Source organism: Anarhichas minor, unplaced genomic scaffold, assembly GCF_050575085.1.
Source record: "Anarhichas minor isolate MPS153535 unplaced genomic scaffold, ASM5057508v1 ptg000014l, whole genome shotgun sequence".
Taxonomy (NCBI): Eukaryota; Metazoa; Chordata; class Actinopteri; order Perciformes; family Anarhichadidae; genus Anarhichas; species Anarhichas minor.
The window spans coordinates 3405707-3423852 of NW_027466460.1; the positions used below are offsets into that span (position 1 = coordinate 3405707).

General features: G+C 40.2%; 1 protein-coding gene across 7 annotated transcripts in view; it reads left to right on the top strand.

Moving 5' to 3' along the window:
* Positions 1 to 18146, top strand: part of tenm3 (teneurin transmembrane protein 3) — a 223563-nt gene that overhangs the window by 93930 nt on the left and 111487 nt on the right. For all 7 annotated transcript variants that reach the window (XM_076091074.1, XM_076091076.1, XM_076091077.1 and 4 more), the window contains one exon: positions 17247 to 17514. In XM_076091074.1, the coding sequence (XP_075947189.1) occupies positions 17247 to 17514 (268 nt within the window). The remainder of the gene's footprint in view (positions 1 to 17246; positions 17515 to 18146) is intronic.

The following is an 18146-nucleotide window of genomic DNA, read 5'->3' on the forward strand; positions in this document are numbered from 1 at the left end:
GACAGGATATTAATTATATTAAGATCATTTCTTATCTGATCAAAATGTCACATTATTCAGGTCAGGTTATGTGATATTGATTAATTATATAACAAATAAAGTAACTATTCAGACAAACTGCACCATATATATTTTCCATTAAAAAGCCAGCATTAGCTCTGTAAATTGTTTTAACCCAGCAGTGGCATTTGTTTTAAAGCAAGTGAACACAGACGGTGTAATAGCACGCCACTCCTCAGCTCTCCCTAGAGTGAAAAGATGCCAAAACCCCTCCAGCATCCAGCCTTTAGATGCCTCAGAGACGCCATGGCTATCAGCTCGAAGCGGAAAAAGCAAAAGAAAACAGACAAGTTTCTTTGCAAACGGGGGTGACGCCAAGGCATATTGACAGCGTCTATGCTGAAAGCAAAAGGGAGGTCAGACCGAGGCGGAGAGAGAAACACGAATAACACTTAGTGCTTTTTACTTTGGGACCAAGTATGCAATTCTCCTCAACACCAGAACTAATCAATGGACCATTGAATGGAAGAGAGGAAGGAGGGAGAAAGGAGAGAGAGAGAGAGAGAGAAACATATTTCTCCTCAACACCAGACCTGATCAATGATGGGAGGAAGGGATGGAGAGTAGGAAGGAAGAACGAAAGAAAGGACCCTTCTTGACATGAGAAGGAATCAATGGATAGAGGCACAGAGCCGGGTCAAACTGCAGAAAAGATATTAAAAAAAAAATTGTAAGAGGGGAGAGAATGAGAAGAGAGTCAATCATTGATCAGGCTAATGAACCCCAGGGTAGTGGCTGGTGGCTGGTATTCAAGCATCAAACACACATACAAGGTAAAAGGCACAAACACACTGCTCACGTCTGAGGCTGATTGCAGAATGGAGTCACTTAAGTAAATCAAAATGTTGTAGCAGACTCCATACCAGGAGACAGAGAGACGGAGAGAGAGGCAGACAAGGAGATAGAGTGGAAGGGTGTGTGTGTGCTTGTGCATGTGTGTGACAGCCAGTGCACTGCCCTGACTATGAAATGAGACAGATGGAAGAATATTTTGAAATTATATACTACAACCCGTTTGTCTTGTTTGAGTTTAATCCAGTTTATATTTGTGTCAATGTATGAGTTAAAGTTCTTTATTTTGGTTGAGATTTGTCCACATCCTTGGTACTAATCTCTCATTGTTTTTCAGCCTTGCACTGCTCTCAAAGATTTGCAGGGTTTTATGGTTGGTCTTTTTCAAGTCCTGGGTATTTTGCTTGGCGGTTACCGTTGTAACACGAGGTTAACGTTGTGAAACGGTTCCGGCTAACGTAACACGAGGTTAACGTTGTGAAACGGTGGCGGTTAACGTTGTAACATGTGGTTAACGTTGTGACACGGTTGCGGTTAGTTTTGGAACACATGGTTAACGTTGTGAAACTGGCGGTTAACGTTGTAACACGTGGTTAAGGTTGTGAAACGGTGGCGGTTAGTTTTGGAACACATGGTTAACGTTGTGAAACTGGCGGTTAACGTTGTAACACGTGGTTAAGGTTGTGACACGGTTGCGGTTAACGTCGTAACACGAGGTTAATGTTGTGAAACTGGCGGTTAACGTTGTAACATGTGGTTAACGTTGTGACACGGTTGCGGTTAGTTTTGGAACACATGGTTAACGTTGTGAAACTGGCGGTTAACGTTGTAACACGTGGTTAAGGTTGTGACACGGTTGCGGTTAACGTTGTAACACAAGGTTAACATTGTGAAACTGGCGGTTAACGTTGTAACACGTGGTTAATGATGTGAAACGGTGGCGCCTAATGTTGTAACACGTGGTTAAGGTTATGACACGGTTGTGGTTAGCTTTTTAACACATGGTTAACGTTGTGAAACTGGCGGTTAACGTTGTAACACGTGGTTAAGGTTGTGACACTGTTGCGGTTAACGTTGTAACACGAGGTTAACGTTGTGAAACTCAATGCAACCTCAGTGTGTTAGCTCTTAGCTCCTTTATGTAGCAAAGCAGGACTGTGCAGCTCACCGGCTGCTAGCAGCTAACGTTAACTGGCCATCCTCGTGACGAATTCAACAGGGATTTATTGTTCACAGTATAACATCAGAATTATCAGAGAAATATTCTATAAACGCCGGGACGCTGTTAGTCTCAAGCCCTGATCTCCAGTACTTACATACAATAGTGTAGATAAATGAGTAGTGTCATTGATACTGAGTCATTGGTTCTCATGACAACCCTAGGTTTAAGCAACACAACTGCTTGGTTAAGTTTACCCAGTCAAATACACATTGAGATAATGTCCCTCTTATTAATGTCCCTCTTGCATTCTTGATGTGTTTTCCAGATGCATCTTTTTTATCATTCAAAAGCACTTTTATACATCGTATCCATATATAAATACGTCACTCCAGGGTAATGTTGGCTTCGCTTCCGCTGTGTGGATTAGTGGGTTACAGCCACAGAGTGGGCCCAAGGACGCCAATTTACACACATCTGCTGAATAAGACACTTGGTGCACATTGGCAGATTGTGAAGCAGGCTTTAGTTGTAACCTTAACCATCTTGACACTGCATGTGTCAGTTAAAAATGTCATATCTTGGCCAAAATAAATGGAACCTTGGCCAGTGTATAATTATGTTATATTCACTTCGTTTAAATGTATTTGTTATTGACGGAACGCAGTAGAGTCGGCTTCAGCACTAGCCCTGTCAATTAGCGTTCATATCGACCAATAAATCTCTGTTCCCGGGGTCTCTATGGAAAGCCTGTTCTCGTCTGTCTGGAAAAAGACAGACATGCTGCTATGAATACAATAGGTCCAAACAAACCTGCCAGCACACATCTAATGGAAGCAGAGCAATTACAAACAAGTTTGTCTCCGTTGTCAATAGTGGGTACGATTAACCTGAACATTTCTCAATATATAAATGACGCCCTAAATGTTCAGATTGAGGAGGAGATAAGCAAGAAAGCCGAGACAACACAGTAAAAGCTCTTTTACATGTTGGTCTTGAACACAATGCCTCACCCAATTACTGACAGCAGAACCGAGTGTAATTGTACTAAAGTAATGTTTTGTTACTCACAAAAGGAATGTGGTAGATTTATATGCAGTCTTATTTTTGTTTTGGTGGTTTGCCAGCAGGACTCAAAACCTGAATGACAATATTCTGTTTAGCATTCCAAAAGGACCCTCATAAACCTTACAAAACATTTACTATGAGTGGATCCTGATCTCCCACCTCTATGGTCACGGTGCCATTACGTTTTGGCAACTGAAGCTACTTGTGGTCAGGATTTAACTAAATAACACTGACTTCAGTCTCCTCTGTCAAAGTCAGGTGATGTATGAGCCACCTCAACCTCAAACCTTAAATATTTACTTTTAAATATGTATACAACGTCATGATTACTTTACAAGTGATTGTGATCTGTTGTGTCATCAAATGACCACTTTTGCTTTTCTCATGACTGCAGTAGGGTGGGTGCTTGTCAGAAAATGCAGTGCTTGTCTTATTGTAAGCTGTTTGAAAACACAACTGATGTAGTGGCTTTTCTGGTGAGGGCATGGTCCCATGGGGAAAACCCATTTCATTTGAATGTACCCACATCCTCTCTTCAAGCATCACCCTCATGACAAATGTCTGTTATAGCCCTTCTGCTGGTAAAACTCTAACAATAGCAAAAGTGTCAGCATGTGCACTCCATCCAGCAATCTTCATATAGGGAACCTTGTAGTCTCAAGGGGCTTTTACTCTGGTTGTTATTGAGATTCAATTGTATTTCAGTAATATGTTTCATCTCATACTCAACCCAAAAAGAAAATTTTATTTTGAGAGTGAGAAAAAAAAGGGGAATATGATGGAAATGTGAAAACAAAGAGTGGGACATACGTTCAAACAAATCCTGGTGGCTGTGACAAAAAAAGGATAGAAAACAGATGAAAGAGTAAAAAAAGAGAAAGCAAAGGAAGACCCAGTGGCTTTGAGGAACACAGTCTTCCATATAAACGACTTGGCCACAGCTAGAGAGTAAAATAAAGGGAGGGAGGGAAGGAGAGAGACAGGGCACCAAGAGCTGACTTGGCAGGAGAAAATGAATGAGGGAATGAGGGCGAGAGAGACAGAGAGGAGAGGGAGGGTGGATGAGGGGTCAGTGCACTGGTGCTACAATAAGGAGTGAGAAATGTGGACTGATGAGAGGCTCTGAAAAGGCTGCAGCTGCCTATACTAAATAACAGAGGATAGGAGAGTAAGACAGGGGGTCAGATGAAGAGGATGGCGGGAGGTGATGTGAAGATGTGGAGGGAGAGAAAGAAAAGATGGAAATCGAGCCATGCCAACGTTGGAGCGAAGAAGAAGATTTTGTCCAAATCAATTGAATGTGAGGAAAAGAACATATATTCTATCTCATGGTCTATCTCTCCACTTCCTTCTTTTCATTAATCTTGTTTCCTTGTTACCATCACTATTCTTATCATCAGCAAGCACCTTCTTTTGTTTTGTTGCTCCATTCTCAACCAAATGAGCTTCATTGGCACAAGTGCTAGTCAGCCACATTAGCACAGCAATGAAGTACCTGATAAGATTCAAGTCAACCAATTAAATGGTTGTTTTGCAAAGTCTCAATGTTGGACTTCATTCTACGGTGTATTTTGTATGACAAAGATCATGCTCTATCCTGGTGGTACTAAAAAGGTCAAGTCATTTTTGATCAAGTATGACAGACCAAAGGTCAGCCTCTATCTGAAGAGAGCCTGAACTGGATGTACAGACATCTAAACTCAGCTGGTAATCCACATTTATAGATCTACCTTCCACCCAGACATGGCCTCATTCATTCACCTGCTTTGCCCATCACTTATACATCGTGAGGATGGGAAATGACAGACTGACAAATTGGTATACAAGGAGATAATCCAGATTGCATGCTGTTTTTGAGCCTCATGTTTCATTAGATGTGGTTATTCTGCTGAAAAAAAACAACAGACAAATTCAAATAAGCACTTTTTTGGATGAAAATGTTGAATATAACGTAGGATTTAGTTAGTAATAGTGAGGTAACTGTTTTTCGGATAGTGTTGAGAACTGTATTACCCATAAAGCCTGTGCGCTGGTCTGTTTCTCAGTGTGTGAGGGATACTTAGTGTAGAGGCTCAGCTGTTATTGGTCCAGCTGTCTTTGGAAGGATTCCCTCACACCTTACAATAGAGGGCATACTATTGAATTTCATTCCTAAAAGGTCAAACTGTAATTGGCTACAAAGGTGACCTCTGTGCTATTTTTCTCATGTGTGATACGTTATAGACTACAAACATTACAATTTGACTTGAATTGAATTGACACCAACTTAAGCAGATCTTGTTTGTTATATTACCCCCACCCACTGGACAAGACTCATTAATTATGAGCTGGAGGCATGGAATCATGCTGTGCCTTCACAACTACAATACAAATATCGCTGCAGATTAAAATGTAAATAGTTTAATCAGGAAATTGGTTATCAGATCAGTAGTGGATCTGAGTTCTGATTAATTCATTCAAAAGAATATTTAGATTTACAAAAAAGACATGGTTGTGCTTAGTTAAGACTTGCACTTGCACTATTTTGTGAGATCAACCTATCCAGCTTCCAGAGCACTGTTTTCTGGATAGAAACCACTGTAATGCCACTCCATAATGTATTTGCAAGGGCGTCACAGTTGACAACATTTCTCATTGAACTCTAGAGTCACTGATTCCTGTGTGGAAATAGCACCAGAAAGGAAGTTACAGTAGGTAAATACTTTGAAAGTACAATGTGGCCCCACTTTCCTTTTTTATAAATGTGGACCATTGTAGCTTAAATGACCTCTTTAATTACATGGAGTGAAATCCCCTGTGTCGAAGAGGATGCGCTTGTGTCTAAGAGGATTACTGTAATGATAACGCTGCCGTTAAAATGGTCTCCGAGTGCAAACTGTCAGTCCTGGCCGACCTGTTGTTGTAGAAGCACTGTGACTTGCTACCATTTCCCTCTCACGCACTGTCCTTCCCTTCTTTGCTGCATCCCATTATGTTTTCATTTCATGCTTTCCCTTCCCCTTTTTCTTCTCCTTTCACGTCGCCTTAATACCTTTACATGTGTCACTTTTTGTTTCTTTCTCCCGGTCTTCACTTTGCCCTTCCCCTTCCTCCTTTCCCCCCTCTCTCTCTCTTCCTCTCCACGTCTCTTGCTCCTTAAAAGGTGATGTGTATTGTCAGATGCAGTGACCATGAAAACACCAATTTTACAGCAAAGGAATTCAGGAACAGGAGTTACTGGAGAGGAGTGAGGAGGAAGAGCACCACCATACCACACACACACACACATTTGTAAAGTTGTTTTTAACGCTTCAACAACGTTTGTATTACTTTCATTTCAGGCCCCTCAGTTACTGCACTGTTTGGCTAGCATCTTGCCCCAAACCCCAGTCTTCACCATAAACATAATAAAAATGCTTAAGCTTTCTATTTAGGGAAAGAAAATCGTATCATATGTTAAGCAGATGTAGCGAAGCCCTGAGAGGCAAGTGAGAATACAAAATGGTGATCTTTTTTCTAAATGTGATCTAAATAGTTTCACGTCTGTGTTTATTACTTTAGAACAGGTCAAAAAGGTTTTGCATAGATAATCTTTCTAAGTCCCTTATTTATTTACTGTTCATCCATGAAACAGGTGGGACAAATAATTCCAGGTTACAAAAAATCTTCAACCAGCAGAGGTAATGAACGCTGCATCACTCTTTCTTCCTGATGTGGTTGTGAGTGACCAAGAGGCCCTCAGGCATTGAGCGGGGCTGTAGGCTAGCAGAGAATCGCTATGAAGGACAGAACGAACCCTTAAGAGCTCAAAACTATGTTAGATTCTAAAAGTTATACAGCGCAATCTAGCCAGAGATTAATCTGATGCACTCCCTTCTTTTTCAATTAAAGTCTGGGTGCAGGTTTCTTGATAAGTTGAGGACTTACATTCAATCTGCTTGAAAATAGTGCATTTGTGTAAAATAGTAGTATAATTAGTCTGCCAGTATATTTTACAATTAATAGAAGCAACAATTCAGGGTTCACATTAAATATTTCCATCAGAAATCTACCCTGTGCTCTAAGAAATAAAAAAAGAACAACCCTGTGATAGAACGGTTCTATACTATTCTAATTAACTGCCTGGATTACTTTCACTGGCAACTTTTTTTTTTCCAATTCAGAAAGTATGAGAGGCATTCATACTACTAATGGACGGTTGATAATACAAAGCAAAGGACATTGACACCAGAGGCTTGGGTTTGGTTCCTGCATTGTTAGGTTAATATTGCAAAGACATTGGGCCAATGTGGAGATTAATAAATACACTCTCGCATTACTGGCTGAAAGACGCTCCTTCGGCAAACAAATAAAATACATTGCATGTTTCATTGTCCATAACCCCCTCCCCCCATGTTCCATAGTCCCCTCAACAGTAAATCTCTGTCAACAAACGCATAATGCAAAAGTAACTTCTTGTTGTGTGGGATGGAGCCAGCAGTTGTAAAAGCAACAGAATGTTCCGCTGTGTGTAGCGCATTATGTCTTATGGAGAAGAAGAGTCTGGGGGGTGTTTGGTTTTCAGAGGAAGAATCCTCTCAGAAAGGTCAATGGACAGAATCCACAGCAGTTCATCTTTCTTAATGTCTAACCCTGACCATGCTAAAAGGAATAGATCTTGCCTTTTAACTATGTAAGTTTCAATACATACTGTGTCAGTGTGTGTGAATTCATATTATGCTCTGTGCCCAATGCACACCTTTACTTTCTGTCCCTCCGGGTTTCAGTCTGATTATGAATTGTTCATAAGAATTCATGTTGTTTCATGTTGTCATTACAGACATTTCTGTCTATTTGTGTCAAAACTGTGAACCTCTCGCCCAGTGTCTGACCTCCTAAAACAGTTCTCTCTGTAGTTTGGCGCTGGCTAAACACATCTGAAGTAAAAATGGTATTCTTGATCTTTGTTGCAATTTAATACTAAGCCTGTCTCAATGGAATTCTCCCACCTTCAAAACATCTCTGCAGCCCTCCGTCTCTGTTTTCCTGTGTTTCTCTCTGTCCTTTGCCCTGGTGTGGGTCATTGAGCAGAGAGGGGCACTCTCCAACTACATGCCCCATAAAGGCAGCCTGTGGCTGGGGACAGAGGCCTTCCTCACTTCCCTCTCCTTGCTGGGAGTCGAGAGGTGGAATGAGTTTTCATGCCTCAAAAAACACGAGTCTTACCTCTTTTACTGACCTCTTTCACTATGTCGATGAGCCTTTTACTTTTTCCAGGATCTATTCTCACTTCTCTTTTCTTTTCTCTCCTAGAAATCTCTAATTCCTGCCCCTTCTTCTCTTTTGTCTTTCTTTCTGCCTTTGCCTCTTGCTGTGCCCCTCTTTCAGGCCATGTTGTTCTCTCAACCTCGTCTAAACTCCGTTGACCATTGTTGTGCTTCTGAAACTTTTAATTGACTTCTTGTGTCACCTCCTGTTCTTTCTGTATCCTCTTTTCTCCTCCCCGTGTTCAATTTTCTGTCAACAGTGATAGAGTTTAACACAAACCCTGACCTGTGCTGCAATTGGCCTTCCTTTCATTTATTGTTTTATTGTTTGTTTTCACTATTTAGGGCCCGAGCAACCGACAACGTCGGGCCAGCGAAGGCCCTATTGAAATTGCAAGGATTATTATTATTTTCTATTCTGATTTTTATTTTTACACTTTGGCCATACTCCAAAACTCACCAAATTTTGCACACTTGTCAGGCCTGGTGAAAATATCCATCTGATATAGGTTGCATTTTTGTGTGCTCTCTAGCGCTCCCTACAAGTTGGACCGGTGACGCCCCTCGGCCAGTATGTCCGATTTACTTGAAATTCGACCCACATGTCCAGCTTTTTTTAGTTCGCCATGGCGCTATGTTTTTTTTTTGTCTACTCCGAATTCATAGTTAAGAACAGAAGAATAAAACCCTGGAAACACTGACGACAGAAATGTGTATCTGTTGACTCGGTTTATGAGAGACAGAGTTGAAAGGTGGTGATGCAGAGAGAGAATAAGTGCCGTAAAAGAACAAAGAGTGAGCTCTCTGCATAAAGACACACATACATTGAGACGGAGTCACAGTGGAGCTTGTCATCACACTACCTCTGACAGGTAACCTCTGCCCTCAACAGCACCTCACCTCACTGCTCCACCGAGATGGCAATTTACTGTGCATCAGTCCATTACACCGTCGAACTACACACTCACATTCTGGAGTCCAATCATGCCTGAGGGTTCACACTGTAACTACAGTACAGAGACTCACACAGAGCAGTTCCAGGAGGATCACAGAAGCATGGTGTTCATCGTGAATGAGGCTTTCTTTTTTTCCCTCTTTTATCAAATTTCCCGTCAGCTCATCTTACAGTATGTTTCTTCACTTAACAATTCAAGCGCACAGCAAAGTCCCTCTGGGAGGTAATTAAGCAATGAGAAAGGGGGCTAAACCATGTGATTTTAGCTCTGGTGTGCTTTGGTATGTCAATGACCAAAGGCAGAGGGCTGCCTACAGAGCAACCACGGAACACCACAGTTAGGTAATCATCTCATATATAGATAGTGTTTTTCCCAATGGGACATCATTTTAGTATGACTGACATATAAGTGTGCTGCAAGACACCTTTAGGTGGAATGAGATTAAAACTAATCAGTAAATCATCCATTCAACCAACATTTCTAAGGGATATTTCTGATCAGTGTTCATTTCAGAGTTGTTCCGATACCAATACCAGTCAAAAAAGCTGGATTGGGTATCAGCAAGTATGTGAGTCTATGTGTAACCTCTGTGAGATGTCTCCTGGCTAAATGAATCTCATGGAGCTGGTCAGGCTTGTGGTAACAGCAGGTTTATTCCACGTCTGCATTTATGACAAAGGACAACACAGCAGAATGGTCATCTCTTGTGGACAACAGTGCATGCTCTTTCTAGTAGCGAATCCTCCGTTGCTTTGAGGATTACCCATAATCCTTTGCGTCTACTATTCAGTGCAGGTACAAATTTACAGCAGGTGGCATAGTTTTCCCATTTAGCGGGATTCAACCTGAACCTCTTCAACTATGTTACATATGCACCGATCGGATATCACGTTACATTTATCAGCTCTTTTACACTACACAGGAACAACACCACGTGTCTCATACCCCAATCCGTACATCCTGCCCGCATGATCAGTACTGCACATGTGCAACTCAACAGAGATGAGGAAGAAGCAAGATGGCTCACTTGTTAGCTTGTCGAGAGGTTTGACAGCTGGTTTACTCGGGCTTTGCATTAAGCCATCGCTTGAATTAAACACCATCCATGCTGATTGAGACTCAATCAGATAGCCAATAGATCTGACACTTGTATTTTCACCAAGAACATACGGTCTATGCTGTTTAGGGAAGTGTGGCTAAATAGTGTTAGTTGGTAGGACGCTACATTTCAGGTGTGAAGTAAAATACAGTAGAGGCGTACTTATAGAGATGAAGTAGTCATGCTATATCAGGAGATACTGGCACTCAGACCTGCACAATAGATGGTCATACATGAAACACGTCATATACCTATACTTAATGAGACATTTTAATGTCATCCCACAGAATTATGAATATGTTCTGATATGATCAGTTATGTTTCATTACTTTGTTCAATGGTTTCATATATTTGGGTGAGGCAACAACAAGTCTGGGAGAAACACAGCAACTTCAATCAAAATTAAATTAAAATTAAAAAATATGTCAGTAATGACTTTCAAAGACTAAACGCCATTTAAACCTCATGTTTAATAAATGAGACGCTCACAGATACTTTTCTTTTATAATCATGAAATTGGAGTAAAGGAGTTGCGTCCATTATTTTTCTCCACACTGATTTGTTTTGGGAGCTGACGCAGAAGACTGCAGCCTCTCCACAACACTGATTGTGCATCGCTTAAAAAAAAATAATGTAACTGAGGAAGTCGGAATAAATGTTGAAAGCTCATTTAACCAAATACCTTCTGGTAATGTAACTTAGTAAGAGAATAAGACATATTGACTGAGAGTTTGCAATTTAGTTTGAAGATAAAAGCAACTTTTAATTGAAATTGAACTAAAAAGCTCAATTCTGTATTGTTCATTTGAGAAAGACATATTAAGAAAGTTTTTCAAGTTGATTTATTAAGCATGGATATCACAAGTCTAAATCCTGCTTAATTTAGTCCTGCTACAAGTACATAATGTAGGTGCTGGATGATATTATAGAAAAGTCTTCCAAACCTAACGATGTCAAACTCAAAAAGTCTATTCTAGAGAACGTTGAAAGCAAAATGAAGCGTTTGCATCTTTAAGAGAACTTTGTTTTTCACTTGAATGGCGACCCGCAGAGTTGAGGCAGACTGTGCGGCCTTCATTCGTTGAGTTGTGTAAAAAGTGTAAAAAAATATATATAAGCAGATTATTTTGAAACTTTGGTGAGATGGATGTCTAGCTTAATGTCAGATCCCTTTCATTTCATTTGAATTAAGCTACACAAGTTTGATTATGTTTGGATAAAGGTCCAACCTGTTGGACATAGGCTTAGACATTATTTATTATTATACATCAGTATGACCGTAATACCTGTCTTAGACGTTACCGCTTTATTACTATAACACCTGAAAGTGGGGAGACAGGAAACATGGTTGTGGCCTCTCATGCGGCACCACTGCTTTTCACTCCACCAATCTTACTTCATTGATTTGCATACCTGTATCTGTTCTTCTCAGGGTCTGTTGCCCCCGTCTTCTCTTCACTCTGTCTCGCTCTTCTTTTTCTCAATCTGGATTTTATTTTTGCTGAAATAAGACAAAGCAACTGAAAATCCAATTTGTATTGAAGAAAGGGGTGTGTGTGCTGGTTTGTGACCTGACTGTTTATTGTCCTGCAGGAATTGGGAGTTGGGTGTAACAGATAATTATCTGCCTTATTTTCTAATTTTCAGCCCAAGGAGTATTTAACAATAGACCGTTTCCTCCCTGATGTTTTTTTAGAACACGGGGAAATAGATTTGAACTCAGCTAACTTACACTTTGTCCTATCTTATTGTAGTCTGCTAATATATGGAACTGATATTGGGTAGTGAAGTCCACTTGTGTAACTGACCAGCTTTTTAGTTACCCAAATCTTTTGTCCCTGGCAGAGCTGCGGGGGAGGAAGAAACCATTTTAATGACCATGTTAGTGGGTTCAGTGGTAGAACCAAGGAACCACAGGTTGTCTGAGTCATATAACTTTCATATTTGACCAGTAAACATGAACTGTGTTTTAAATGCCCTTGAATGTTTTATTTACTTTGTCTTCGACATGTGCAGTTTAGAATTTACTGGCGATTCATTCCTCCTCCACGCCACGGATGATTATTGGAGCTGCAGTTACAGTACAGTACCATGTCATTAATAACTACATTGACAACTGTGTTAGAAATTACATGAGTGATGACTGGAAACCATGACCAAAGAATGCCTTGATGCGAGAGGAATCAAATCAGACAAGAGACTATTAAGAGTCCATGCCAATTTGTTTTGGCAAATGGCGATGAATGATTAATGGAACACTTCAGGGGCCATTTTCATAAAACATTCAAAAGCTTTGAGTAGCTCTTCACTGGCTGATAAAGGGGAAATCCTAGAAATAACGACTGTGTCAGCTCTACTATTATAAAGTAAATCATGAAGTATACTCTCACTGCACATGTGCAATCTAGTAGTACACACCTGTGGTTTAACTGTCTTTTGCATCCTATTTTTCGCTGATAATGCAATATTGTGAACAACACATCGGTGTTGAAATCAGCAGGATGAGAACTAGTTAAAATTAGCTCTTAGCAGCAGGTGGGCAGAAGAGTCCTGCTTGGCTAAATAACCAAGCCAACAGCTAACCTAAACAAAAGTAACATTGAGTTATAAACAATTGTAACCTAACGTCATCATGATGTGTTCAAGTGTAATCTTGTAAAATGTAGTTTTTGAGAAACTTGAATAAATATTGTTGTTTATTTCATATACTGTATGTATGTATATATATGTATATATATATGTATATATATATATATATATATGTATGTATGTATGTATGTATGTATGTATGTATATATGTATGTATATATGTATGTATGTATGTATGTATATGTATATATATATATGTATATATATATATATGTATGTATGTATGTATGTATGTATATATATATATTAGTGCTGGGCAAGTTAATGCGTTAATTTCGCGTTAACGCATTCATTAATTAACGCCGACAATTATTTTATCGCGCGTTAACGCATTTTTTTTATTTATAATTTTATTTTTTTTATTATTGAAAGACGAGACAATACATATACATAACAACAAGAGGATGACAAGAACAGTGGGATAACAGCCAGCAAACATCCTATAGTCAGTAATTTTAGTGCACCTACATGCTGAAATTCACGGTAAACGCATTTAAACGGCACAGATCGGGAGCGAGCAAAGGACTTTGAAAGTTAGCGGAAATATTAACGTGAGACAACATCCGGTTTCTTCAGACGAACATCCGGTTTTCAGAATAAGATGCCAACAAAGTATGAATTATATTCACATTAAGTATAAAACATGCTACCTGCATCTCGTGAACCAAATGGTATTGCCCTTTTGTTCATATAGCAGTACTTTTTAAATAAAAGTGCGCAATACACTACTTTTGAATGCATTATTGAACTTTGCCATAACAATGCGATTAATCGCGATTAATCGCAAAAAATCCATGCAATTAATCGCGATTAAATATTTTAATCGTTGCCCAGCACTAATATATATATATAGTAGGGGTGCAACGGATCACAAACCTCACGGTTCGGTTCGGATCACGGTTCTTGAGTCACGGTTCGGATCAGCAAAGAAAAGGGGAGGGGACAAATATAACTTTGCTTTCAGAACTTCAAGAACACTTAAAGCAAATAACTCTGGGCCTTACATGAAAACTAAAATATTGAAGAAGTCCATTTTGGAAAAATAAAAAATAAATCAATTATGTTAAGTTTAAGTGCAACATGAGGTATGTTGATATGGGATATGGGAAATTACTATTGGGCCTGTCTAGCTTCCACTCTTCTGTCAGCACCTGCGCCAGGTGTGTGTCTGTGTGACTCTCACAGAGGGGGCGTGTCTGCAGCACCGGACTATGAATCTCCCACTCCTCCGTGATGAAGTGAGCGGTCAGTCTTTTCCTCTTCATAGAGGAACGATCTGTGTGAGGGGATTTCGTAGCGTGGCTCAAGCTCTTTAACCAGATTTTGAAATCCTTTTGTTTTCCACACCGGAGTGTCCCCCGTCGCTGACAGACCGGGATGGTGGCGCTTCATATGTGTTGACATCCGTTACACCACTAATATCTATATATATCTATAGTATATATGCCCTGGTAGTGGTGAAAAATGGCATTGGAACATCTAGAAAAGCTGTCTTAATGATTATCACTGGACTGTGTATCGATGTTATTGGGGCCGTCCCGTCCTAGTCGATTAGTTGACTAGTTGGTCGTTTTGGTCTTAGCCAAGGACAGTCCTAGATGTAATATGTACATGTGATGCAGGTCCAGGTAGAAGACGACGACATGTTTACCAACCAGAAAAACAAATCAACACACAGGTGATTTTTGGTGGCAGCTAGAAAATAGACCAGGCTGAACTGATGACTCCTGTATTTCTCTGGAAAGCTGCCTGCGGCTGCTCTTTGAGAGGCCTCATGTCCCAGTTGGATGTCACCTGGTGGGGCACAGTAGCTGTCCCTGAAAGCTGGGATTCACATTCACATCCACACATAACGAAGACGAAGACGTGTGTGTGTGTGTGTGTGTGTGTGTGTGTGTGTGTGTGTGTGTGTGTGTGTCTGTGTGTGTGTGTGTGTGTTTCAGCATCCACGTGAATAAAAGGTGTTTAGATATACATTTTCAGTGATGATACACAGATGTAGACTTGTTAATGATGCCTCAACAATCATCCAGAAATCTGACTTATTGTGTGTGTGTGCGTTTATGTGCGTGTGCGTGCGTGTGTTTGTGTGTGACTTTCAGCATTTAGCCTTGAAGGTTTGCATAAGTGGAGCAATTACTAAGCTGGCAAAACAGCATATGGAGAGAAACAGAACGAGTGAGAGAGACAAGAGACAGAGAGGGGGGGGGGGGGGGGCACTTTCTCATCAAACAAAAAGCTCTTCCTCGTCCACCCTACTGCTCCTGCACATATCCCTCCTTTTCTCTCTTTGCTTTCTATTTTCTCCAGTGAGGGCAGTGGAGAATGAATAACAGCAGGGCTGGGAAATGGAGACGTGATGCTCTTTATGCAAATCAAATACCAGCATTGCCATTAATTTCCTTCAGAGCACCCTGAGGACAGAAGAGAAGCCAAAAAGCACTGGGAAAGAATACAGCAGGGAAAAGTTGAAGCCAGGTCAACTTTAAACAAATATTTTTAAGAAAACGTAGCAGGGTTTTGTGAAGGCCAATCACAGATCAGTATTCAGCCTGGCTGAGCTCAGCGCAGCACTGGTCACAATTCTCACCAGCCTTGACCGCAAGGGAATTTACATAGTGGTTAACATCCAAGCCCACAGTCGGTAAATGTTGAATTTGACAGCTACAAGGTTCTTTCTGACATTTGTCTAAGATGATGTTGACATCAGCAGATGGAGTCGACACATTTACATTTTCATTGAATTTCTTCATCACCGTGATACATTTGATTTAAATCTCATCGGGCATTGGCAGTAAACAAGGAATACATAATACTCTGGTGAATGGAAGCTCAGGGATATACAATTGAACATGACATGAGAGGACTCGTCAACGGCACGTGTCCACCAGGGTTATTATAAACTCAAATGAGAAAAAGACATGTAACAAGTAACATTCTTTAAGAAAAACTAAAACAATACTGAAACAATATTGCCAGCTTAAAAAACTAACAAAAAATAATGTATATTAATTTCATCTTTAGTTTTTAAGCTCAAACATATCACCACCCAAAAAACGGAGACAGCATGAATTTCCATCCACTCTCGTGCTGTGTATCAAATGCTATTTAACCAAGCTATTCAGTTCAGGTCTAATGTTAACCAACTGTGGTCATTTTCTTCTCAGTGTGGTACAAATCAAAAGATGTAAGCCTTATGGCCATTCCTACATTTCCAACCATGTATTCTCTATGTATATGTAGCTACATATGTCTGAGACATTATATCTGGTCCCAACAAAAAGAAAACTAAATCTAAAAACTACCTTTCTGAAAAACTGAAACTAAACTTAATCCAGCAAACACACTGAGCACTAACTAAGACTAAACTGAAATGAAATTGAAAAGTCATAGCTACAATGAAATTAAACCAATTGAAAAGTTTGAATTTTTACAAATTGCTGTACATTTTGTATGTAGAGAAACAGCAGCAACAGTTTGCAGTTGCATCGATTCACTTTTAGAACAACCACTCAAACACAACCAGTTCACAGTTCATAAATGGCCTTAGGGACACGCACACAAAATCTGACTTGTACACACACACAGAACACTATGTGGCGGTGAATGTTTAACTTTGCATTTCATTTCATGGCCACTACCTTTATAAAAGTAAAGTTCTGCCACTGATCTTCAATCTGTCCATCTGTAGCCTCAGGGCTGATATATTTAGAGGGGATGTCTGACTCTAAGAAAGAGTCACCGTCGGAATCGCCTCATTAAGTTGAACTGCTACAGGCACCATAGTTAGATTTCTGCCAATTACTGCATCACAGGAATTCATATTTACTTTGATGACCAGTAAAGGTCTTCCACAGATTTCTCTCTCTTTTTTGAAAGATGGAGATTTGTGAACTGAAGTGCAATCTGATGGAATTCTTCCTGTTAACTATGAAGATGTCTGTTCATGATTTGAGCGGATTCCAAATCACAAATCTGTCAGGTCCTGTCACACTCTCCCTGAAACTAATGCTAAAACGTTTAGTAACCAATGACAGCTCACCAACAAAACACAAACTGCAAACCTGGCAACGTGAGGAAAGGGATCAACTGAGTTGGGAAGCAAACAATCTGCTCCTGTGTGTGTTTAATATAATATATATATAATGTAATATTTTCCCCACAGCCCTGAGCAGGATAGAAATAAGTTTAATAAATGCAGTACAATGACCAACATGCTTTCCCTCTTTATTTGACAGAGCAACCATCCAATCACCACGGCTGCACCCTGCCTCCGGTACCTCCCCCTCACCGAAGGCAGCCCTCAGTAACAGCTCTCAACCAGTCCCTGGGCTCCTCGCACCACGCTGGCCATTCGCTGAATTCGACACGGCAGCTAACCCCTCCTACTGGAAACCCGGCCCCTGTGGCCGGCCAATCACCAGCCGAGCTGCAGACCACGCCCCCCGAGAGCGTCCCGCTGCAAGACAGCTGGGTGCTGGGTAGCAATGTGCCTCTGGAAACAAGGTAAACCAACTTCTGACTATCTTACTTTGTATCCAACTGAAAAGCCATAGCTGGAGTCAGCAGGGTCACCTGGGTGATGGAGGGATGTCATTGACTAATGCTTAGTGGGGCTTTCCAGATTTTCAACTTTTTTATTTTTGTAAAGTTTAACACCAACACAAGTGTCCTCAAGCACCACACATAAGCTAAACAGTTTGAATGACTCTTCACCCTAAAAAGACAAAGATGAAAGTACATTTTATGTCACATCACACACAAGTGTAACAGCTTCCCAAACTGTAAACCAAGAGTAACAGCCAATCAAACTAAAACTAGATCGATTGTTTTTCCTCACATTACAAGAAGGTATGATATCCCTTTTCTTAAATTTGTCTCAACTTTTGTCTTTTTTTGTCCTGATTGATAATAATAATAATGAGATAATTAATAATGAGATGACATAAGCAACCAATCCTGATCATCATGAACATATTTTTTATTGTATGAAACTCTTAGAAATTTGAAAATGTCACGAAAAACTGCAAATTGGTTTATTCTCATTTTAAGGGTCATTGAAAATAATTTCAGATGTGTTAAAATACATTACTCTAAAGGAGCAGACTAATAATATGTTTGATTCAAGAAGAATCTTA